Source organism: Oryx dammah, unplaced genomic scaffold (genome assembly GCF_014754425.2).
Source record: "Oryx dammah isolate SB20612 unplaced genomic scaffold, SCBI_Odam_1.1 HiC_scaffold_19, whole genome shotgun sequence".
Taxonomy (NCBI): domain Eukaryota; kingdom Metazoa; phylum Chordata; class Mammalia; order Artiodactyla; family Bovidae; genus Oryx; species Oryx dammah.
This window is the reverse complement of record NW_024070203.1, coordinates 27,768,315-27,794,357: the sequence shown is the minus strand read 5'-3', so window position 1 is coordinate 27,794,357 and position 26,043 is coordinate 27,768,315. Positions and strand designations below refer to the sequence as shown.

The following is a 26,043-nucleotide window of genomic DNA, read 5'->3' as shown; positions in this document are numbered from 1 at the left end:
CAGTCTACAAATATTTTATGAGGAAGTACTATGTGTGGTGAGACCTTTTAAATACAGTAAGGAATATGATAATGAGGAGAGGAAATCCAGTTTCTTGCCACTTCAAACATACACATCTGGGGGAAGAGGGCCATTAATCAAATTTAAAGATGAAAAAGTATTGGGAAGGGCTATAAGAGAAGAGCATGCAGCTATTATATCATTGATAAAGATCTGATTTGAACAGCAGATGGGGAGGAGGTCAGAGACAGTTTTCTTGAGGATGTGCGTATCCAGCACATCCTGAGATTTATTCCTGAAATCTCAGGGAATAACCAGGTTAGAAAGAGAGTGAGAGCAGTCCTGAAAGTGAGCTTCAGTGAAGGGAGGGAGTATGTTGAATACAAGGGAATAAAAGAAGGCCAGGCGTTTAGATACACTCAATACTCGGCATTCTGGTTTCTGAATTGAGACTATGTCTGTGAATTGTAGTGACCACAGAATTACTTCATCTGAGCATGAACTTAAAAAGGGATCAGCTAACACACAGGCCTGTTAGCTCCACCACCTCAAACAGAATACATATTCTTCTTCTCAAGAGCACATGGAACATTCTCCAGGATAAACCAAATACTAAATCATAAAACAAACCCTGATAAATTTAAAAGGATTGAAATCATACCAAAGTATGTTCTCTGACCACAGTGGACTGAAATTAGAAATGTGACAAGAGGGACTTCCTTGGTGGTCCAGTGGGTAAGAAGCCACACTCCCAATGCAGGGGGCCTGAGCCCTGGTCAGGGAACTAGATCCTGCATTCATGCTGCAACTAAGAGTCTGGATGCCGCAATGAAGATCCAGTGAATCACAGCTAAGACCTAGTGCAGCTAAAATAGATTTAAAAGAGAGAGAGACAGGAACGGATTTTTTTTTCAAAAGATGACAAAGAGTTAGACATGACTGAGCAATTAGAAGTGTCACTGTCTAAGGGAGAAAGGTTATTAAGTGTAAACAAACAAATAGCAAATCAGGGGCTAAAGAAGGAATCACCATGTTAAATAGATATAATGTGGAGGGGAGAGAGTGACACTTTTGAGTGTTTAATGAAGGCCTCCTAAGAAGATAACCTTCAGACAAATCTGGCATTGTATCTTCTGGAGAAGGGCATTTCAGCAAGTGTAGAGGCAAGAGCACAAGAAAAAGTTTGGCCTGCTTTAGAAAGCGAAAGGAGACCAGTGTCCCTAGAGCGTGTTTAGCCTTGAAAATAATTTCATCTCAGGCTGAGATTTAGGGGCAGCACGAGACTAAGGGAAGCCTTTCTCCAAATATTGGGCATCATTTCAGGTTCATGTATCTCTTTTGATTGGTAAACAGCATGGAAGAGAGTTCCTGAGGCTTCCGGAGGATACCAACTGATTTGAAGTTTATAAGTCGACAGTTCAAGTCGACTAAGTTTATAAGTCCTTCTCGTTACTAATTTTCTCATAGGCTGGAACAAGTAATGATTGACCACAACAAAGATGGCGGCGGCGGCTTCACACCCAACGGCGACCCCGACGTCATTCGCCAACAAGTGAGATAATATAATTTAGTTCCGGCCTGCCTGTTTGACGTCACTTCCGGCCCCGCCGGGGCTGTGGGCGCTTTTCTTACTGTTTTATGCGTGGATGTGCCGAGGCAGAGCAGAGGAAGTTTCTTGGAGGGAGTCGGAAAGAATGTGGGGCCAGCAACATGGAAGAGGCAGGCGGGAAGCCCACGGCTGTTGCAGTTGTAACTGAGCCTCGATTTACCCAGCGATACAGGGAATATCTCGAGAAGCAGAAACTCCTGGATAGACAGCACCGTGTGAAAAAGCTGCGGGATGGCACCGTGGCGCTACCGGTTCTGAGAGAGGCCCTCCTTGAGCAGCATCTGCGGGAGCTGAGGAATCGTGTGGCTCCAGGCAGCACCTGTGTGCTGAGGCAGCTCCAGGATCCTGTTCCTTCAAAGAAGGCCCAGAGTTACTCACCTGCCCAAAGGCTGTGTCTTGAGGTGAGTCGCTGGGTAGAGGGCCGCGGAGTGACGTGGTCTGCAGAGTTGGAGGCTGACCTGCCCCGATCTTGGCAACGACACGGTGACCTCTTGTTGCTGAGTGAGGACTGTTTCCAAGCCAAGCAATGGAGACATCTGGAACCAGAACTCTGGGAGACGGTTGCCTCGGCACTTGGCGTCCAGCGTTTGGCCAAACGAGGGCGAGTGTCCCCGAATAGCACTCGGACTCCAGCAGTGAGTCTGCTGCTGGGCGACCACGGCTGGGTAGAGCATGTGGATAATGGGATTTGGTATAAGTTTGACGTGACCCAGTGCATGTTCTCCTTCGGAAACATCACTGAGAAGCTTCGTGTGGCGTCGCTGCCCTGCGCCGGAGAAGTGCTGGTGGATCTCTATGCGGGGATTGGTTATTTTACCTTGCCTTTCCTAGTTCATGCCGAGGCTGCTTTCGTCCATGCTTGTGAGTGGAATCCCCATGCGGTAGTTGCTCTGAGACATAACCTTGAACTCAATGGAGTAGCTGATCGATGCCAAATACACTTTGGAGATAACAGAAAACTGAAGCTATCAAACGTTGCCGACCGGGTGAATCTGGGGCTGATTCCCAGCTCTGAAGAAGGCTGGCCCATTGCCTGCCGAGTGCTAAAACAGGATGCTGGAGGCATTTTGCATATTCACCAAAATGTGGAGTCTTTCCCAGGGAAGACTCTCCAGCCTCCTGAAAGCAGTGAGTTGGAGGAGCATTGGCCTTCTCAGCAGATTATCAGCAACCAGTTGAAAAATGGAGCTACCAGTGATTCTAGGAGGAAAGCGCTGTCAGTGGCCACCAAGCCAGAGTGGCAGAGCTGGGCTGAAGCTGCAGAGACTCGAATTGCCACTCTTCTTCATCAGGTGCATGGAAAACCGTGGAAGACACAAATCTTGCACATCCAACCAGTGAAATCCTATGCTCCCCACGTGGATCACATAGTCTTGGATTTGGACTGCCGCCCCTGTCATCTAGTTGGCTAGAAGAGATGGATCCTGAGACGGGAGGATCTACTTGTGAGTGACCCTGAAAGCATCAGCTCAGGCCAGGTCTCACCCCTCTTGTCTCCTGGTAATCTAATATTTTGTGACCCTGAAAGCAGGCTCTCAATCAATACATATAATTTCACTTGTCTTCCATTAACATGCTACAGAATGAGCCATATATCTGGGAGAAAGTAGTGTGGCTTGTTGAAATGAAACTTGTCTGTGCAGTTACAAGTTCTGAATTCTGACCTCAGCTCTGTCAAGTGGAAGACACACGCTGTTTTCAAAATCACTGCAGCTGTAATATGGAAACTTGCCTGGAGTGGTGCCAGAATGGAAGCAGGGAGATGGGTGAGAAGGGCTTCTGTGGTTATTGAGGCATGAGATGATGGTGGCTTGGACTAGGGTGGTGGCAGTGGGAGGAGAATGGACTTGAGAAATAAAATCTGCCCAAGCAGTGGCATCCAAAGCAAGACAGAGTGGTGCTGCTTGGTTATTATGACTAAATTAGGGAGGGGCGAAGACAACAATTACTCCAGTGTACTGATTCCATTCCCTACTTTAGCATTCCTAAATAAGTGTGTGGGGAGAGTGTGTTTTAGGTTCATTGTGGCAGAGAAAGTGTTAAAGAACGACTACATTAAATGATAGGAAAACTAGATTTCCAGGTGTAGCTTGTGCAGTAACTGCCAATTGCTAAAAAGTTTGAGTTAAAATTGAGGATCTTTACAGGCCCCAAATTCCCTTTCCATCTTCCTTCCTGGGAACATCAGGGCCAACATAAGGACCCCTAAGGAATGTCGGAGATTGTGAGTTTTCCAGGCTTCACCTTGGTTTATTGTTGGAATGACTAATTGTAGGGAGTCAGTTTACCTTTGGGGTGACTAATTGTCAAGAATCACCTTTCAGAGCTTTGTTTTGGGGCATTTGAAGCCATATGGGCCTGTTTGCCTGATGAAAGAAATACAGAAAAGTGTGGCTTGGGAATTCATGGTGGCCTAGTGGTTAGGATTCCAGGCTTTTACTACTGTGGCCTGGCTTCAGTCCTTGGTCAAGGAACCAAGATCCCAAGAGTTGTGTGGCCTGGCCAAAAAAAAAAAGCAAAGTGTGGCTTCCTCAGGATTGTGATTGTACCTGGCATTGGGCTGGCTGCCTGTCCTTCTCTTGCAGTGGTGGCAGTAAGGACAGGATTGCTGCTGTGTGTGTTATTCTGCAAACATTAAATGCCTGCTGTCCACATGAGCCACAGGAAATATGAAGAGACATTAGATGCTGTTTCCGAGGGGCTCCCAAGCTAGCAGCAGACCTAACACAAATGCAGGGAGTTGGGACACAGGGTCATGTGGGTGATAGTTGTCGTGGGAGTGTGAAAGTGGGGAAGAAAAGCTCTGAGAATTGAACGGGGAGGTCTTCAGAGAGGTAGTGTTTGAAGTGGCTCTTAAAAACTGGGCAAAACTTTGTTAAGTGTAGTTGGTGTGGAAGCAGGTGCTGCTTGAAGAGACTAACAGGTGCCAGTTTGCTCAGAGTGTTTGAAGTGGTGCCAGTAGATCAGTTTGGAACAGAAGCAGCAGTGAGAGGCAAGCTGAAGATGAGGGTTGATGTAAGGGTTAAAAGGAACAGTGTCTGGTGCGGGGCAGGCCCCCAGGAAATTTGACTGTCACGTGATCCTGCAGAGGGAGCCTGGGTTCCATTCCCATCCTACAGAGCAGCCTTCCTGTGTTTGCCTTCATCATTTTCTTTCACACACTGGGTTTCTTCTCACATGGGTGCCTACTGCTTTCTCCTCAAGCTCAAGATGGCAGGCTGGGGCTTGAGCCAATATGGGGAGGTAGGTGGGGGGGAAACTGAGGAGCGAGTCAGGGAGCCACCTGTCCAGGGGCTGAGGCGCTGCCTTCCTGCCGTAAGGGGTGGGGGCGGCAGCTCATGTCGGGTGCGCCCAAGTGAATTCACTCACCTTGTCCTGCATACCAGGCCCTGAGTGTTAGTGGGGAAGGGAGCCATGTGCGCTCTGCCTTCATGGGATTCAGGTTCACTCATTCAGTTCCTGGCAGGTCTGCACAGAAGTGTGACCTGAGGCAAATCGTCAATCTCTATTTTGTTTCCTCATCTGTAGGTTAGAGTTAACAACTGAACGTGTCCTGAAAGGAAGGTGTTGGGGTTTAAATGAGTTAACATACGGTAACTGTCATCACAGTGACTGGTATATCATGAATATTTCCGTCAGTCTTTGTATGAGGGGTAACTACCATTACCCAGTCCACCTGTGAGTGATTGCTACACATCTGCTTTACTTACAGCAGAAGGTCCTTATTTTGAAAGCCATTCACTGGCTGATGAGGATGTTCTGTGAATTCCGTACATCAGGCACTGGGTAGAGGGCCAGGGACGCAGGTGAGGGAAGCTGAGGCCTGCCTACGTGGAATCACCATCTGGAGGCATAGACACGGGGGAAACAACATCAGTGCCACATACCAAGTGCACATACAGAAACAGATGGGTTTTTACAGGCATACATCGGGAGGCGCTGCCCACATTTGGGGATCTGGGTTGTGGGAGGTGGGGAGGGTGACTGGGAAGGTGAGAGCAGGGATGCCTAGGCTGAAATTTCCAGAGTGAGCAGGAGTTGTGTGTGAATGGAAGAAAATAAGGGTCCCTTAGCCTTTTTCTCCAGTTGAGTATATCCATTTACATTACAGTTTTCTCCAAGCAGTTGCCGGATGGCCTGACCCAGAAGAGACGTCTAATGGAACCAAGGAAAAAAGACGAAAGGAGTCAGGAGGCTCACAGAGTTCCTTACAGATTCAATCCAGGAATCTGTAGCAGCTCTAAAGCTTTCCTTTGCAGGTTTCAGGATTAGTTGCTGATTAATGCTCCCACTTGATGGAGAAGTTGTGATTAAAAAGCAATAATTTTATCAAACTCTTAACTGTGAGCTGTATTCATTAACTCCATAATTTTAATAAATTATATACTTGTAATAATATACCAGTATCATGTATAGTTTTAAATATGCAAATTTTAAATGAGAAACTAGTACATAAAAAGCATTTTGTTTTTTTCCAATTTAAACCACATCTTAGTGTTTTTTTAAGTATAATGGATGTTATTAGGTTTTTAAAATAATTATTCTATTTTGCATAATACATTTGATATACCATAATGAACTACATCAATCAGGATTTAACTGGCAGGATTTAACTGGAATGGAAATATAGGGGTTATGAGATCATTTTTCTCCTAGAAAAAGCATTTTTAATTTCAGTTTTTCCCACCCTGAACATGTGTGAGAAGAAACTCAAAATATGTCATTCTGAACAGCCTCAGGGTGCAGCCACTTCACACTGGACAAGCCATTAAAATAGTCATTTTCAAGCCGAACTATTATTTTAAATGATTAAAACTATTTTCATATTTCTAAAAACATTTTTGAGTTTTGTTCTGGAATACAGTTAAGTTACTTGGAAACAGTTGGATCTTTTTGAATCTTGTTTTTGAGCATTTGTCAGAGCAGCATTTAGTCTGGGATTAATTTTTTCCCATCATGAAGCAAGACCGTTCTTCATTCTCTGACTTACGCCTTGTGAATTAGGACATTTGTCGCCCTTGCTGGTAGGAACAGGAATTACCCACACCCTGTGTGTGAGCTTTGAGTATTGTTTCCTGTAATCCTTTCGGATGGTTCTTCTGTTGGCCTGCGGTAGTTTCCTGTCACGTGGGCTGGCCATTACTCAGCTGAATGCTTTCAGGGCCAGGTCAGCAGATCTCTGGAGTCCCCTCTGTGTGTGGTTCTCTGCTTCCTGGCATTCTGCCCTGTGAACTCTATAGTTACTTGGGCTCCCAGGACTCCCAGCCCCATCTCATCACAGGGAGTCTGCTAGCCTCCCCTCGCTTCTTTTGCCACAGCCTAGAACACTTTTCCAGGCAGTGGACCGAAGCAACTGTATGGCTCACCTTGTTTGTTTTCCAGCTCTCGTGCACCATTGCCCCCTTCACTGCCTATGTCCAGTGGCTTGCGTTGTTTCATAAATTTTGTCTATTGATTTTTAACTATTTAGAAATTTACAATAATTGTTTTGTACATAAATGTACAGCTTTCACAATCATTGAAGAAATTCACTCTAGCAATAATATATATAACACACTTCAGTTGACATGTTTCAATATATAAAGCACATAAGAATTTCTTGCTACAATTATGTTTTAGCAGGGACATCTTTTTGATTAGATATGATAACTTGCAAGATTTCTTGACCAACAATCACACATGATTTCAGAGGCCAAAAACAGAAAACAGGTGTCTGCCTCTGGGTATTTAAGAGGTAAAAGTTGAATCAAAAGCAAGCAGAAAATATTTAATATGAAGCTAAAACAATTTTGGTATAACACATTTAGGCAGGTAGATATAGATGGATAGACTTAGTAATTGAGTTTTATTTTTAAATCAAAGCTATGCATACTCATGGAAAAAAAAAAAAGCAGTTCTGAAGCTCATTTCGCTTCACTTTATTTGTCTACTTTGAACATTCTCAAGTGGGCCTACATGCCAAAGGAGATTCAGGACCTAACCTACATGTACCAACTGGAGCCATGAGTCTGGAACTGGGCCTGAGGATGTGGGATCAGAAGCAACTCCATTCATACAGGACAGAGAACAGTACCCACCCACCCTCTGTCACAATATAGTCTGGAGAGACCTGGACCATCTGAACCTTCCACCGAATGTCATTACATTCATGACATCATTACTACTTGGGCCAGATAAGTAGATAGCATATTGTATTCCCAAGGATAGGAAATAATCACTAGTAGGAACCAGCATCCTTTTTACATCAGTGAAATTTTTAGGGTCTGGTCTGCTTGAATGTCAAGATGTCTCCACAATAAAGAATGAATTTTTGCATCTCATTCATTTTATCAGTATTATTCTGCCACCAAGGAAGCACATCAAGCTCCAGCCTTCTTTGTGGGAATTCAGAACCTGGGAATACTGCTCTGATTCATACACTGGGTGACTGGGAGGCTGCCAGTTTTCAGTGGGATGCAGAGCACATAAAGGCTCTGTAGCAGGTACAGGCTGCAGTGTAATTTAATGCATGAGCCTTAATGCATGAGCCATTCGATACAGGAGATTTTCTACAGGACAGGGGTACCCGATAAGCAAAGCAGTCATAGGAGTTTATGGCAAGACTCCAACTGGAGAATCCCAAGGTAGACTTCTAGTTTCTGTAGCAAGGCCAAGGAATCTGCAGTGGAGAACATGTCATTCACAAATGGCTCCTTGCATGCTGATGGGCCTTGGTAGGAACAGCATTTTGTGGGGCATTAAGTGACCCTATAGCCCAAGTTGCCCGTGATGAGCTGTTTTGTCAGACCCACCAAGTCAATCCATCATAAGGTGAAAATGGCACACCTGGGGGCTGATGACAAGTAGGAACTGGGCCTGAGGATGTGGGGAAGTAGGGCCGGGGAAAAACAGGTGCACAAGCAGGCGGCCCAGGCTCCCAGGTCACACTTACAACTTTTGCACCAGGGTCCCTCCCACGACTCTCAACTGAGGCTGCTTGAGAGGCTCTTTGTCTAGCTGATGGAGGCCAAAAAAGCCCAAGCTAAGTTCACAGATTAGTTTGTTAGGATATGGGTTTAAAACAAAAACAGACTTTGGTTGCCCTACAGTCCCTACTCAGTAGTGTTAAATGACAGGGGAGTTTGGGGGTAGTATTCCTGATCATCCATTTTGTGTGGAAAGTGGCTTGAAGTAAGACTAGACCTTCTTGGCAAGTGGCAAATAAACTGGCTAGGGGATTAGGGGCCTGGAATGAAAAAGATTAGAAGATAGGGGACAAGGAAGCCTGGAGAAGAAGCAGCAGAGACATCTATGGGATTGGGCATGTGAGTAAAGAGCTTTGGGTTGTATAACAATGCCTACTGGGGACTCCACCACAGCAGAGGAACTCACCAACCAAGAAAATGGGCGTGGCCAGTTAACCAGCAGCCGTGTCACCAGCTAACCCAGTGCTGGCATAATGGGCCCATGTACGTAGTCATGTCCAGGAATGCAGGTTAGTGAGAGGCCAACAACATGGCCTCCACTCACCCGCTGGCCACTCCCTCATGTTCAGCCCTGAGCACCTCATACAACATCATCTGCTTGATAGCAAGTAGATTACACTGGACTCCTATCCTGGAAGGACAGTGATTGACCCTGACTAGAATCTTGCCGTCTCCAGGTATGAGTTTGCCTTTCCTGTCCACAAGGTGTTGGTCAGACTACTTAGCCAACGATTTCCAAGTGTTTGATCCATCAGTGTGTCCTGCATAATACTGCCTTTGACTTAGGGACCTGCTTTACAGCAAAGGTGGTGTTTCAGTGAGCACATGGCCATGGGATTCACTGGTCTTGATGAGTGTATCTGAAATTTAATGAGAAAAACTATAAAGTAATTTAGGATCAGAGATTATTTTTTAATTAATTCCCAAGGTCTGAGATAAAGTTATGGTATGTATTTATCCTTTGGGGAGGGCTATCAATCCCTACCCATCCTACCAGCATTGCCATCTTTCATTCAAAGGAAAAAAAACATAATACATTGGGGGGGAGGATTCTAAGTGCTGGTTTCATATTTTCTTCCACTAAGGAAGCTGCTTGTATCCACCCTCTGGTGCAGCTTCTGTACAGATGCCTGTGTGTGTGCTGATGGGTGTCTGACTCTTTTGCCATCCCATGGACTGTAGCCCCCCAGGCTCCTCTGTCCATGGGATTTTCCAGGCAAGAATATTGGAGTGGGTTGCAATTTCCTTCTCCAGGGGATCTTCTCCACTCGGATTGAACCTGCATTTTTTGTGTCTCCTGCATTGGCAGGCAGATTCTTCACCACTGTGCTCCCTGGGAGGCCCTGGGTATAGATATATAATACAATATGCTTGACCAACTGCATGGTCACTCTTGGAGCTTGAAATCTAGAGGAAATAATTAAAACAATTCTCTAATAAAATCTTCTTTTGCTTCAGATAGCCCAGAATCAGTTCCTGTTGCATGTAACAAAGATTTGGCTGATAAAAATATAAACTGAAAATTCAAATTAAGTTTTACACATTTGATATCTAAGGGCTCTTTAGAGCTACTGAAAGGCTTTTGAACCACTAATGTCAAATGAAACCGATTTTTATTTTTGAACATTGTAATTTGTTAATACATAGACACCACATTGTTTTTCTGAGTAGACTCAGTTTACTATATACATGAGCTGTGCAACATTCAAACCAATGTAGAAGCCAGAGAGATTAGATTCAGTGAATTGCAGCTATTTCTTTGAAAGTTTTATCTTTTATCTTAAAAATTCCTAAAATTTTTCTAAAAACTACCTCACTCATATAAATTAATTTTAAGGTAGTATTTTAAAGTCCTTGCCAGGATCTTATTCAAACTTTCATTTTTACAGATGGGGAAAGTGAGAACTAGTGAGTTTAAAGAGACTTGCTTGAAGTTGTATCTGAGTAAGACAAGAACAACTGTGCCACCACTCTGAAAGTTCTGGTCCCAAGGTGGTATTTAGTTTTAATTAGAAATTCTTATACTAATAAAAATATGTGCATCAGATTTAAATCAGAAACTGTTAAAACATGGATAAGAAAGTGTAGGAGAGAGACAAACGTCTTTTCCTACGTTCTGTGGCTGGGGTCCTGGAAATTAAACTGATAAAATTAATTAACAAAAGAAAAAGAAGAGTTTATTGACTCATGCGGTGCACAGACGCCTGGGAGAAGCTAAGCGTTAAATAACTCAAAGAGGTGGCTACAGTTTGGGGCTTACACAGCATCTTAACAAAGAACAATGTATTGTAGAGAAATGGATAAAAGGAAAAGGGGTTTAGGCTTTCAAGGATGGCAAACTCTGGGAAGGCAAACATTTGGGGAAAACTAATGGAAGATAAGGATTAGTTTAATAAGGTTTGAGGGTGTTTGAGTCTGAGCTGCCCTCTTGGTAAGGGGGCGGGACACAACTTTACCAATAGAAATTTACGTCTGATTTTTAGGCAAATAGAGGACTCCCAGATAGCTCAATTGGTAAAGAATCCGCCTGCAATGCAGGAGGCTCCGGTTTGATTCCTGGATCGGGAAGATCCTCTTGGAGAAGGAATAGGCTATTCACTCCCTTATTCTTAGGGCTTCCCTTGTGGCTGGGCTGGTAAAGAGTCCGCCTGCAATGAGGGAGACCTGGGTTCAATCCCTGGGTTGGGAATGATCCCCTGAAGAAGGGAAAGGCTACCCACTCCAGTACTCCGGCCTGGAGAATTCCAAGCAAAGAGTGGACACAACCGAGCGACTTTCACGAAATTAAGATTATTTAAGCAAATGGAAGGGGGGAGGTGCTGAGGTGGAGAGATTTTTGTTTGTTCCTGCTGTGTCTCAACTGTCTTCAGCTTAAAATAATCATGTCAAAGTGTCTTATTCTGAAGTCTTATGTTCTAATCCCCTACAGAAACATTAAAAAGTATGGTCTCTTCCGCCTTGAGAAGGGATTGCCTGGGTATTCTTACCTCAAAGATGTGACCCAAATACCAAGGCCAGAGGTCTTGCCGTTGAAATCCTAATGTGGCCAACTAGGGTTCGCAGTTCTGCCCAATCGGGTAGGAGACAAGGATACAAGGATACACATTACAAGGATAATGTGCAAAGGGATGTTTTTCTCGGTATTGCTTACCACACCCTGCCCAAACCACAGCGTCTGCTCCATAACCCGCGAGCAGCGACTCCTCCAACAGAACCCCAGGCGGCCTGGTAGCATCTTCGCCGGAAGGTGCCTGTCGGTGGAGTTAAGTAGCTCTAGCGGGCGGCGCCTTTTGGCTTTCCAACTACCAGCAGCTCTGAATCATGTTTATGGGACGTTTAATGGGCTCTAATAAAGCAACTAGTAATTCCGGTCCGCGGAAGCAGGGAAACCCACACTACCCCGACGCTTCTAGGGGTGAGGCGGCTACACGGAGGTTGCGCCACTGGGTGGCGCCAAAAGCCGTAAAGGCGCGGAAACCATGGTAGCGAGAGGGACGTCTGCTACGCCGAGCGTGATGACTGCACGGGGAGCGCCCCTAGCGCCGGATTATGACGCGAGCGTCGGCGCGCGGGCTCCGCGGTCTCGCGTGACCGCGGGCGCGGCCTCCCGGTCTGGCAACAGCAGCAACGGCAGAGGCGGGCGGGCGAGGTCAAGATGGTGGCTCCGCGGGCGGGGGAGGCGGTGGAGGGAGGAGGAGCCAGACCATAGCCTGCCGGAAACACCGACACCCGGAGGCCTCCCGGGAGCCGCCGCCGCTGCCTCCGCCGCCGCCTCCGCCGCCTGCTCCAGCTCGAGAGACGCGAGCGGGCGGCGGGGCGGGCCGTGAGAGAGACACAAGAGGGAGGGCGGGGGCGGAGTCGCCTGCCTTCGCCTCCGCCCCCGGCCGCCGTCCCGGGCCCTGCCCCGCGCGGCCCGCCCAGCCCCGGTGTGGCAGCGGCTCATGGCGGCGGTGGGGCCCCCGCAGCAGCAGGTGCGGATGGCCCATCAGCAGGTCTGGGCGGCGCTCGAAGTGGCGCTCCGAGTGCCCTGCCTCTACATCATCGACGCCATTTTCAACTCCTACAACTATGATTCCAGCCATAGTCGGTTCTGCATCGGACTCCAGATCTTCCTCCGGCTCCTTGGTGAGGGGAACGGGGTAGGATTCGTCCGGGGATGGCTCAGCGGGCCGAGAACTGCAGGAGGGGGAGGGCGGCCGTGTGCAGGTGGATGGGGGGTGGGGGCGTATGTGTGTCGACTAGTTTCGTTCCCCCCCCGAGTTGGGGGGCGGCGGCGTCTTTGTAGGCTGGGCGGGAGGAGATGACACTTGTCTTGGAGTTGACAGCAGAGCGGTCCTCCCGGCGAGTCAGCCTCCTGTTGGTTTTTTGCCTCTTGAGTGAGGGTGGGGAGGAAGCAGTGATGTGCGAGCATGTGGCCCTGTGCCTGCTGCTCTCTCGGGGAGTGAGTCCTTTCTCACCGCGTCCTATGCGACAGCCTTGGAAAAACAGCACCTCTGCTTACGTTTTGCCATCTCGCCGTGTGTGACCTTGAGTTCGTCGTGCCAAGACCTGGGCCTCAGTTTCCCCCTTTCCAAAATGCGCAGTATTCGTGTGTTGTCGTCTGAATGACATCCACACGAAAGAGAATGTCAGTCAAACCTTGAGATTTGCCAAAGACCTTCATGAAGAAGGTGATACTTAATAATGAGTCCTAAAATTTTCCGTGAATAGAGGAGAAGGTATTGAGAACGGTTATAAAAAGGTGGCTAGAAACTGATGAGAGATCTATGAAAATCAGTATCTTCGTTGTGTAAGAGAGGAGTGTGAAAAGCATCGTGTACTTCATTCCCCATTTTCTCTTGCATTGCTGGAGTGAGAAGCATTTATGTTTAAGTTTTTAAGGAATTGAAACGTGGCAGATTTTGTTGATGAGGTAAATTGAGTGTCAGGTTTTAGTGAGGTAGTGCCTTTGAAGTGTTGCTGAGGACGAGCGGATGGTGAGATCTTTTCTAAACCTTTCTGAGTTAGAAGCCATCTGTTGCTACTTTATTCTTTTAAAAAATGATAATATTGAGTTTTCTTTTCAGCGATAAATAACAACACTTGACATTTTTTGATACTTTACTTTTGCAATGCATCTTCACTGGTATTATCTAACCTAACTTTCAAAAATCCTTCAAATCCCTCAAAAGAGATTGGGTGGTGTTATGAATAGTTTCATTTTACAGATGAGGAAACTGAAAGCCTAGAGGTTGATACACAGCAAGATCCTAGTCTTAACGTTGTCTTAAGACATCAGGCGTGCCTCATTTTCTTCCTCAGTACAGCTGTAATCCAAATACAGAATGGTATAGCAATGATCATAACACTACGTCTTAAAACTAACAGATGTGAATGTGATGTTCCTTAACACAAGACTTCTCAGTAAGATAATCCCACTTACCGCTGCAGAAATGTGATGCCCTCATCATTTGTAGCAAAAATGGAGCTGTGTGATTTCCAGTATACAGAAATAATGAATCATTATATTGGTCACCTGTAACTATTTTTCTACCACAATATAAAAAGAGAATTAGCAACCTTAATGTTTTGTACTTAACATATTTTGTTTAATCCTGATAGTTGGGGGGGGGATAAAAATGAAATTAGTTAAATAATGTTACGGTGAAATTAATAAGAACAGGAACCTGATGGGAAAGCATTTTTTTCCTGTCATTTAGAAGTTCCTCCTCATAATAAGGCAGTTGCTTGTCTCATTATATAAGTAGAAAGGTGGTCCCAGCTGAGCCCATGACTGCCAACCCCCCCAACACACACACACACACACCCACCCACCTTAATTGATGACATGATAACATACATGCCTGCAGTCAGTACCTGTGCTGATTCCTGGAGTGGGGAGACTGAGAAATGGAGAACGTTGATCGTTTCTATTCCTGAACCCCATAGGAGAAGAGAAAGTTTGCTAGAGAGTAGAAGCCAACAGACTCCTAGAGAACTTCATGAAATTTGAAATTATGCAGTTCTGTTTTGGGCAATAAATAACAAATGTAACATGGACTTGAGGGTGGTAGGAGGGGCTTTCCCTACTTCTGCTTTGAGAGGAGGCAAGAGAGGAGGCCAAGGTGGAGGAGCCAAAAAAAACCCACAAAACTGGGTTTGAGAAGATTCACAAAGTCATTCTGGCAGCAGTGTAGCCAATGCCTTGAATGTTCTGGCCTGTATACTACAGAACCTCTGAGAGCCCCCTGGGGACCAGGTACTTTAATGCAGGATGCTCACGGTTGAGCTTCAGGCTGCTGCTGCTGGTGCTAAGTTGCTTCAGTCGTGTCCGACTCTGTGCGACCCCATAGACGGCAGCCCACCAGGCTCCACCGTCCCTGGGATTCTCCAGGCAAGAATACTGGAGTGGGTTGCCATTTCCTTCTCCAGTGCATGAAAGTGAAAAGTGAACGTGAAGTTGCTCAGTCGTGTCCGACTCCCGGTGACCTCATGGACTTCACACTACCAGACTCCTCCATCCATGGGATTTTCCAGGCAAGAGTACTGGAGTGCGGTGCCATTGCCTTCTCCGAAGCGTCAGGCTAGGGAACTTTAAACGAGTATTTTCTTTGATTAACTCTTTTGTAATTCAGGAACATTGAACTGGTATTTTCTTTGTACTATATCCATGCTTCTTATTTTTGTAGCAAATCATGGAAGTTAGTATTTGACAGGTTAAATAAGAATGTGACTCTGCAAGTTACTTACCTGCTTTGTGCTTCTTTTCTTTACCTTTGTGAAGATGAACCATAATACTGTATCTCTCTTATAGAGTGTTAAGGGCAATAGGTGTGTGTGTGTAGTCGCTCAGCCGTGTCCAACTCTTTCGACCCCGTGGACTGTAGCGTACCAGGCTTCTCCATCCATGGGATTCTCCAGGCAAGAATACTGGAGTGGGTTACCATTTCCTTCTCCAGGGGATCTTCCCGACCCAGGGATCGAACCCGTGTCTCCCGAATTTGAGGCAGACGCTTTAACCTCTGAGCCACCAGGGAAGCCTGGGCTATAAGCTCCTATAACAGTACCTGGAATCTAGTAAGGAACATGTGTCATTGTTAGCTACTAGTAAACATGGCATTAATAACTTTTAAACAAAATTTTTATACTTCAGTTAAGACCATACTACTGTGTTTCAGATATTTTGGTTTTTGGAAGTCATCAGCAAAATGTCGGTGCTGTTTATTTGAAAACTTTGATCTCAGAATGTTCTCTGGGTCAGACTTTATGAAAAATACAAAATATTTTCCAAGTCTTATCTCTTGACTGCTCCTCACATTGCGTGTGTTAGTCACTCAGTCATGTCCAACTCTTTGCGACCCCATGGACTGTAGCCTGCCAGACTCCTCTGTCCATGGAATTCTCCAGGCAAGAATACTGGAGTGGGTTGCCATTCCTTCTCCAGGGGATCTTCCTGACCCAGGGATTGAATCCAGGTCTCCTGCATTGTAGGCAGATTCTTTGCTATCTGAGCCCCAAAGGAAGCTCCTCACATTATGACAATGTAATTATAATAATTTATCATATTTGTAAGAATAATAAGATTATTAAAACTGGTTTTGGTGGGAAAAAATTTAACCCTGAATAAAAATAAATGTCCTAAATATTTGAGGACCATTCATTGAAGGACAGGAGAGCCTGGTGGGTTGCAAAGAGTTAGTCATGACTTAGCAACTGAACAACAAAACAATGAAGCATCTTGTTTTTTATTCAGAGTGACAGGTTTGTGTGTAAAAGATACCCAAAGATGGTTGAAATCAATTTTTTCCCTGGTTAGTTTTTTAATAATTGTAGACATCTCTGTACTACTGAATATAAATCTCAAAATTTGTCAATCTCACCTTTTTCTTAAAGTGGAGTTGTCAAGATGGAAATCTTTTCTGCATCCAGTTTTATTTATAGTGTCTAAAGAATTTACTCTCCTACAAGAAACTATTTTACTACTATACTTTTATTTGTTATCAAACTAATATGAGAATTCTGCAGGTCAGGATATAAAGGATCTCATTTTGGAGATCCAAATTAGCTCATATCATAATATATATAATTTTTAAGAATATTAAGCTATTCTTAGGAGGTGTTAAGTGCTAAATGAAATGTAACCCAGTGCAGTGTAATGCTGAATTAGCAAATCTAAATCCAAGGCAGAAAATGCAAGCATAGGAGTTTGTTTTAATAGTATTACTCATATAATGACAATTCATCGACGTGGAAAGGCCTTTCTAAACATAAGAGAAAATCCAGAAATTACAAAGGAAGTTTTGATAAATTTGAGTACATAAAAATGAAATACTTCTTGATGACAAAATTCTTTTTTACAAAGATTTTTTTTTTAAATGACACACCAAGGGGGAAATATTTGTGTCATATTTAGTTGAAGTACTAGTAAGAGTTTTACTCTGCCAATAAGAAAACTATTTACTCCCGGAGGAAAATAGGCCCCAGGATAAGCATATCAGAGTAAATAAAATGTACAAGGTCAATAAGCAAAACAAAAATTACTCAGTCTCATTTATAATTAAAGAAATGCAGTTAAAATTTTACTTGCAAGATTGGTAAAGAATTCAGTTTGAATAAAAACTAGTTTGGCAAACGTATGGGGAAATAGATGATGTTAAACAGTTTTGGTAAGCTGTTATTTCTATGTAAAGCCACTTGGCACTGTCAACTGAAATTAAAATTCATTATACCTTTTGACTCACAATTCTAGTTCTGAATATTTGGCCTGAAGATACAGTTTTACAGAAAATGTGGGCAAGAATATTCGTTACAGCATTGTTGGTAATAACAAAACAAAAATTGTTAATCTAAATCTCTGTTGAAAGAGAATCTATTCATTGTATATGTGTACTAGTTACAGCTATGCAGTGAAGTTGTTGAAAAAAGTGACTGCCTTTTGGTGCTGTAGAAGGAACTCAGAAAACCTGTGACTGTAAAAACAAAGTGAAGCGATTATGATGATTGACTGCATTGGGATAGCCTAGGGAGTCTGAGCAGATACCATTGACATTTTGGAGGGATAATTCTTTGGTGGTGGGGGTGGCGGGATTGTGGCCAAATGATTGGTGCAAAATCTGATCCTGGTTGAGAACCACTGAGATGGACAAATAGACCAATAAACAGCATAGAGTTCAAAGCCCAGAAACAGATCACCTATGCATGTGGAGAAACTTGATGTGTTTCAGAGGTAGAATTGAAGTACAATTGAGGTAAATTAGACTGTTCTATTTGTGGCCATTTAGTTACTTATATGGAAAAAATTATATTGAATCTTACCTCACATCAGTATATAAATAGTTCAAAGTGGATTAGTATCTTAGTGTGAAAAGCAGAACTTTAAAAAGTTAGAAGAAAATGTAGAACTTCTTTTTTAATTTTAGAGTAAGGAAAAAGTTCTTTAAAAATATATAAAAGCAAGTGTATGAAATAATAAATTCAGTGATATTAAAAATCTCTGTTAATCAAAGGGAGCATCGGAAAGAGAAAAGAACAGCCCTACATCTGGAGAAGATGGTTGCATTACAGATAGCTGCAAAGAGTCTGTAGTCAGAGTATTTTTTAAATGACTATATTCAGCAAGGAAAAATAGCTCCATAAATAAATGAGCAAAAGATAAACTGGCATTTTACAGAGGAAGAAACATGAATGGTCAATAAGTAAGAAGATTGCCTATTTGAGTATTCAGAAATGCAGTTTTTTTGAAAAGGTTAAAAAAGACTCTATTATTATAATGGGATCTCCTTTGGGTAAAAAGCAAAAAGAAGTATTTATCCATGAGTGTGTTTATTTATGCAAAATTTGGTTAATTCTTCATTTTACTACCTATGGGGTTGGACTTTAAAAAAATCATGTTCATATATTTTTAATAAAAACATACTTGTTAAAATTTAAAAGCAATTTATCTTATTAATAAAAGACTTAGTATCTTTTTTTTAAAGTTTGATAGAAAAAAATTTATGCCATAGTTTGTCAGGTGCATCTACAGATTAACATTTCAAGATGTTTTGTTTGTTCTGCATTTCATTGCATAGGTTTCCCTCGGGAGGAGTAAGGCAGTTACAACATTGATTTTAGTAAATAACATTTATTTTAGTAAAATGTTCCATCTTTATTCTGTCAGGTGTTGAAATGTTTTTCCACAGCTTGCTTTAGGTTATATATTAAAAGTGTTTAAGGTACTTGGAGAGTTGTATTATTATTATTTCCTTCCAGTTTTTAGTCCCAAACTTCCAGAAAGGTTAAGGGTGTGAATGGACTTTACACATAAGAGTTGAACATTTTGTTGTATAATGTACATGGTGGTTTGTTTTTTTGGTTTGGGGGTTTTTTTTGTCTGCTTGTTTTGTTTGCTCACTTTTGGTAATCCAAATTGAAAAGACCCTGAACTCTTTCATGAATGGAGTTCATATATATCTTCAGAGTGCCTGAATTGACTTGGATTCCTGCCTCTTTTCCTGCCTTGAGCACTTTAGTAAAACTTGAATTATTGGAGAACGAGATCCCTAAATTGTGATGCTAGTTAGTTCTATTTGTCACTGTCCCAAAGTGATTTTTCCTTGTAAAGCAGCATTTATATATAGCCTTGACCACTTATTGCAGGTCACTCTTAAATCCTAACGAGGAAACTTCTGTCTAGGAGCTAAATTTCCTTAGGCCTACAGGTTAAATATCAAGAGTTGAATGTCTGGAGTTGGGAAAATGAAACGAAACTTTGGTGTTATTGACAACACTTCCTGAAGGCCTTGAGAGGGAAGAGTACTTGAGAGACTTGGAAAGTTGACTTACTTTATTCCCATGAAAATGAGAGCTGATTCTGTATTCCATACACAGGAACATGAGTATAAAGGAAAAATTTAAGAACCTCCTATGCATACAAACTTTGGGTGGGAATTAAAATCATTCTATACTATTCTCGAATGTTTGTGGTGGCATGCATGTGCTCAGTTGTGTCTGACTGTTTAAGACCCCATGGACTGTGGACTGTAGTCCACCAGGCTCCTCTGTAGGTGGGATTTTCCAGGCCAGAATACTGGAGCCGGCTGCCATTTCCTACTCCAAGGGAGTAGGAAAGCTTCCTGATCCAGGGATCAAACCAGTATCTCTTGTATGGGCAGGTGGATTCTTTACCGCTGAGCCACCAGGAAATGTTGGTCATTATTAAATCTTGGGAAGGCATTTTAATCAGGAAAGAGTAGTATAAGATTGTTATTTACAAGGAGATATCCAGTCTTTGAAGTTGTAGTCTCACTGCCTTATTTGCCTGTCATATTCTCTTTTTTTCTTTTGGTACATTTACACAAGGCAAAATGGTACTTTTTATCCAGAAGTATTTCTAAAAACCCAAATCATTCCTTAATCTGTGTGTAAAAATAAGCTTTAGTGGTGGGGATAAAGCTATTAGAATAAAGTCTGGTTATAAGTTATAGCAAAGTTCATGAATATTGACAGGTAAAGATTAATTTACCACTTTGTGAATAGCAAGTTAAAAATAATTCACAGTTATTTAACTCTCTCCTTTTTTAAAAAGTGGCATAAAGTAGAACTGAAGTTATTTTGGTTTAGTTTTGACTTATTTTAGATTAAGTTTTGTCTCAGGAAAAATCTACTGACTTTTGTTTTTCTATTTAGAGAAAGTAAGATTATATATGGCATATGGCAGCTGATTAAATTCCATTTCCTGTTACCTTCCATGGAAGGGGGTTTCTAATCCTGTTCAAAAAAAAAAAAAAAAAAAAAAGCCCATTTTCTATTGAAAGGGCCATTCCCAGCTGTCAGCTTTTTGGGAGATGATTAGTGGGCCACTTGCTCAGCAAAGCAGGTAGTTAGTTCTTGCACGGAGGTTGATGTATTTATCTTCCAGGTGATTGTTTCCTTTTGTTCTCTTTTTCACAAATAACCTGACAGGTCGGCACAAAATGAAATTTGTGGGCAGTCATCATTTGGAGGAACTTGGCTCTTGCTTCTAACTGCAGTGGATTGTGAAATGCCTCCATTGTAATGGGCATTGTTGGTCTTGGTTACATACTGAAGTTACATGGGAGGATGGATGTTTAATTTGGAGTTGGTCACTATTTCTGTACTCCAAGGTTTGATTTCTCAGCTTTGTCTTGTCATAGTTTTTAATTTCCAAGTGGGCTGTGTTTCATGGATGCCTTTAAAAATATAATTCAGAATTCACAGAAATGTTTATTTCCCTAGTGAATAGTAATTGCACTTTATTTTCTACAAAATATTTTGGAATCCATAGACATAAAAGTTCAGATCCTTGCTTGCTATCAAGGACATATTATATAATAGGGTCAGGTTATTATAAACTGGGGCTTCCCTGGTAGCTCAGCTGGTAAAGAATCCACCTGCAACGTGGGAGATCTGGGTTCTATAGCTGGGTTGGGAAGATCCCCTGGAGAAGGGCATGGCAACCCACTCCACTATTCTTGCCTGGAGAATCCTCATGGACAAAGGAGCCTGGCGGGCTACAGTCCATGGGGTCACAAAGAGTCAGACACGACTGAGTGAGCACACACACACAATTATAAATTACAGTATCAAGTAATGTCTGAGTGTCTGTAGGATGGGTAGGATTTGGACAGTCAGGGATTTGGGAAGTTGATGGGGCCATCCTGCCAAGCAAAGAGAAGAATGTTAATACAACTCTAATTACGGCAGAGAAGAAGGGGTGTGTTTAAGAAAGAAATCTGGAGTATTGGTTCCTGTGTTAAGAGAAATATTATTGTTACTTTAAAGCAAATTGGGTCCTTGAATGTTAGAACAAGACCTGTAGATTTTAATCAGTAATATCAGAGCTGCTGCAGTATTTTGAGCACAGACATGAAGAAAGGCAGTTTGGTGGCTTGTAGATGAATTTGAATCAAAGAGTTTTTGAGACAGACTAATAGATGGGTGTCACTGAGGAAAGGGGAGGTATAGGTATAGGTATTAGTAGAATTTGTCACTGATTGTCAGAGTTTGAGAATGGGGGTCTGCTGCTAAGTCGCTTCAGTCGTGTCTAACTCTGTGCGACCCCATAGGTGGCAGCCCACCAGGCTCCCCCATCCCTGGGATTCTCCAGGCAAGAACACTGGAGTGGGTTGCCATTTCCTTCTCCAGTGCATGGAAGTGAAAAGTGAAAGTGAAGTCGCTCAGTCGTATCCAACTGTTCTCAACCCCATGGACTGCAGCCTACCAGGCTCCTCCATCCATGGGATTTTCCAGGCAAGAGTACTTGAGTGGAGTGCCATCGCCTTCTCCAGATGGGGGTCTAGAGGTACTGTTAAAAGAATAATAATGGTAATCTCTGACTGAAATTGGAAATCGAAAGGAAGAGCTGTTTGAGGTCAGTTTAGCTTTAGGTTTTAGAAATTCTGAGTATTGTAGTTGCAGTGCAGAAGTAGAAATAGATGAATATTTGGATGTGGTTTCCATAGTTGAAACCTTGGATAATAACGTTTATTGTGATCTCACTTAAAAGTTTGTCAGAGCACCAAGAAAGAAGGTGCTGGATGCATATGAGACCGTATATTGGTGCTTATAGTGTGGGAGAGGGGAGAACTTACTGAAATAGGTTTCGGTTTTCTGAATGCTGCTTTAGAGAATCAGAAGGGTGACTGTTTGAAGAAAGAGCTTCCCAGGTGGTGCTAGTGATTAAAAAAAAAAAGAAACAATAAACCCACCTGCCAATGCAAGGGTTTGATCCCTGGATCAGGAAGATCCCCTGGAGCAGGGTATGGCAACCCACTCCAGTATTCTGGCCTGGAGAATCCCATGGACAGAGGAGCCTGGCGGGCTACAGTCTGTGGGGTCACAAAGAGCTGGACATGACTGAAGCAACTTGGTACACACACACATTTGAAGAAAAAGATTCAAACATAAGGAGAAAGGAAACGTGGAGGACATGGTTGGTATCTGTAGGAAAGTATGTACAGAAAAAAAGTGAACTTGGATCCAAGGGAGAATTCCCAAATTCAAGCAGCAGGAAAAATAAGAGCCAGCAGGAGTTCACAGTATAAGTAAAACGAGGAAATAGGGGTAACTGTAAATGTAAAACTTAAACTTGACATCCTAAAGAACACTTTAAGAAAAATCTCAGATCTAATAGGAACAAATGTTTAGTGTTTTTGTAATGAAATTATCTTAACTATTTTTTAAGGTTTTCTTCAAAATTTTTTATATTATCAAAGTATGATAACACATATACAAGAGACTAGGAAAATATAAAACAAGGTTATATATAGTTCAATTATATATTACAATTAATTTTTAAGTAGATAAATTAAGATTTTTAGTTGGAGTTTCAATATCAAACTCAAAAATTAATAGAATTAGTATACAGAGAAGTAGGATATAATAGACCTGAAAAGCACTGTGAACCAATTCAACATAATTCAGATGTATACAGTTTTCACACTACAACAGGATACAAATTCTAAGTTCCCATAGACTGTAAACTAGGAGACCCTGGAACATATCCAGGGGCATAAAACAAGGTGCAAAAATTTCATGGTGCAAAGATATTGAGATCATATAGAGTCTGTTCTCTTATCACTGTGGAATTATGTTAGAAATCAGTAACAAGGGATATTTGAAAATAATCCACATATTTTCAAGTGCAATGTGACATTTACCAGGAGAGACCTTCCACCTACCCACTGAAAGCCTCAATAAAGTTAAAGAGGAAAAAAACACGGAGGGTAATTTCAGAGAAGAAAGCATTTAAATGCTTTGGTATCAAGATGAGATATTAATATTAAAGATACTTTAAACAAAATCCCATGTATTTGGAAATTAAATGTCCACTTTTAAATGATAGGTGTATCTAAGAAAACTTTTTGAATAATCTTGAAATTATACATTCTTTCAAGTTTAAAGCTTGTTAAACTGTGTATAGCACAATAATCTCTTGGAAATATTTTTGTAATTTGGTTTCTGGAGATATAATGCTATTTGAGTTACGTTGAAAATTAGAAAATAAAGAAAGGGTAAAATTTTAAGGATATGTTTGATCTGTCCTGTTGAACTCTGATTTTATATAGCACTTACTGGCCTTTAAGGCTAAATTGTCTTGAGGCATAATGTTCATCAGTTTGAAAATGTTCATACTTATTAAAGGAAGAATATCATAACTTTTAGAGGAAAAACATTCTTTAACAAAGTTTCATTTGAATGACAACTTTCTCTCTCTTTTTTTTAGGTATATTTGTATCCAGTATTGTCCTGATCTTGTCACAGCGATCGCTTTTCAAGTTTTACATGTACAGCTCAGCCTTTCTATTAGCTGCGACTTCAGTGTTGGTAAATTATTATGCTGCTTTGCACATTGACTTCTATGGTGCCTACAACACATCAGCTTTTGGAATTGAGCTGCTGCCTCGAAAAGGGCCCTCGCTGTGGATGGCACTCATTGTTCTACAGCTAACATTTGGAATTGGATACATCACACTACTCCAAATTCATTCCATCTATTCACAGTTAATTATTTTGGATCTCTTGGTTCCTGTAATAGGCTTAATCACAGAACTACCATTACACATCCGAGAGACTTTAGTTTTTACTTCTTCCTTGATTCTCACATTAAATACAGTGCTTGTCTTGGCAGTGAAACTTAAGTGGTTTTATTATTCCACAAGATATGTTTATCTTTTAGTGAGGCACATGTATCGAATTTATGGATTACAGTTATTAATGGAGGACACATGGAAGAGGATTCGTTTCCCAGATGTCCTGCGAGTCTTCTGGCTAACAAGAATTACAGCTCAGGCTACAGTATTAATATACATTTTAAGAATGGCCAATGAAACTGATTCCTTCTTTCTCTCTTGGGATGATTTTTGGGACCTCATTTGCAATCTTATAATTAGTGGATGTGACTCTACACTCACTGTACTGGGCATGAGTGCTGTAATTTCCTCAATAGCCCATTATTTGGGTCTTGGAATATTGGCCTTCATTGGATCAACTGAAGAAGACGATAGGCGACTTGGCTTTGTAGCACCTGTTTTATTTTTCATTTTGGCTCTTCAGACTGGTTTAAGTGGGCTAAGACCAGAAGAGAGACTTATCCGCTTAAGCAGAAACATGTGCCTTTTATTAACAGCAGTCCTGCATTTCATCCATGGAATGACAGACCCTGTGTTAATGTCGCTCAGTGCCTCTCATGTGTCATCTTTTCGTAGACATTTTCCTGTGCTCTTTGTTTCTGCTTGCCTGTTTATTCTTCCTGTTATACTCAGTTATGTTCTTTGGCATCACTATGCACTAAATACATGGTTATTTGCAGTTACAGCCTTTTGTGTGGAACTCTGCTTAAAAGTAATAGTTTCTCTCACTGTTTATACGTTATTCATGATTGATGGCTACTATAATGTCCTCTGGGAAAAGCTTGATGATTATGTCTACTATGTCCGTTCAACAGGCAATATTATTGAATTTATATTTGGAGTAGTAATGTTTGGAAATGGGGCTTATACTATGATGTTTGAATCAGGAAGTAAAATCCGGGCTTGTATGATGTGCTTACATGCCTATTTTAACATCTACTTACAAGCAAAAAATGGCTGGAAGACATTCATGAATCGTAGAACTGCTGTAAAAAAAATTAATTCACTTCCTGAAATAAAGGGGAGCCGCCTACAAGAAATAGATGACGTATGTGCAATCTGCTACCATGAGTTTACAACATCTGCTCGTATCACACCGTGTAATCATTATTTCCATGCACTTTGCCTTCGGAAATGGCTGTACATTCAAGATACTTGTCCAATGTGCCATCAGAAAGTGTACATTGAAGATGATATCAAGGATAACACAAATACATCTAACAACAATGGATTTATTGCACCCAATGAAAATCCAGAGGAAGCTGCAAGAGAAGCTGCTGCCGAATCTGACAGGGAATTGAATGAAGATGACAGTACAGATTGTGATGATGACACTCAAAGAGAAAGAAACGGAGTGATTCAGCACACAGGCACAGCAGCTGAAGAACTGATTAATGACGATACTGATTAAAATAGCATTTACTGATCATTGAGGTATTTGTTTAAAATTCAGTTCATCCAGAATGGAGTAATCTGCTTCACTTCAGTGTGTAACCAAGCACAAAAACAGTATCAATGTTGAATCGAATCTGTGAATGGTTTTCCGTTTACTGTGATGTGCTACTGTAAATATACCTCTTTAATTACTTCTGGTCTCTTTGGTGACCTATTTAAATTTGTGTACATTATTGTACATAGAATAAAATGTTTTCACATTTTTATGACAAATTTGAACAAATAACTTTTTAATAGATGTAATATGGTGCGTCAACTGTGCCAAAGATTCCTCAATGAAAGTCTGTGATGTATCCAACTCTGGACCCTAGTTTTTCTTTAAAATGGGTGTGAGAGAATAAAAATGCAAATCAGGGGAAACTATGTTAAATCAAGGAAATAAAACATGACCAGAGGATAAATT

General features: G+C 42.0%; 2 protein-coding genes across 5 annotated transcripts; both read left to right on the top strand.

Moving 5' to 3' along the window:
• The first annotated feature begins 78 nt into the window (after nt 1-78).
• Nucleotides 79-23,864, top strand: TRMT12 (tRNA methyltransferase 12 homolog). 4 transcript variants are annotated; one of them, XR_005724663.1, is made up of 2 exons: nt 79-3,375; nt 5,721-7,929. XR_005724663.1 is itself a non-coding variant. In XM_040261843.1 (2 exons), exon 1 carries the CDS (start codon nt 1,639-1,641, stop codon nt 3,019-3,021), a length of 1,383 nt encoding a protein of 460 aa, XP_040117777.1. In that variant the 5' UTR covers nt 79-1,638; the 3' UTR covers nt 3,022-3,054; nt 23,780-23,864. The 4 variants fall into 4 exon arrangements, 2 of the variants coding, with proteins under 2 accessions (XP_040117777.1, XP_040117776.1); XR_005724662.1 differs by having other exon boundaries at nt 79-5,415; XM_040261843.1 differs by lacking the exon at nt 5,721-7,929 and adding an exon at nt 23,780-23,864 and having other exon boundaries at nt 79-3,054.
• RNF139 (ring finger protein 139) lies at nt 12,189-25,938 on the top strand. Its single transcript, XM_040261841.1, has 2 exons — nt 12,189-12,699; nt 23,780-25,938. Exons 1-2 carry the CDS (start codon nt 12,516-12,518, stop codon nt 25,594-25,596), a joined length of 2,001 nt encoding a protein of 666 aa, XP_040117775.1. The 5' UTR covers nt 12,189-12,515; the 3' UTR covers nt 25,597-25,938.
• Nucleotides 25,939-26,043: the final 105 nt, after the last annotated feature.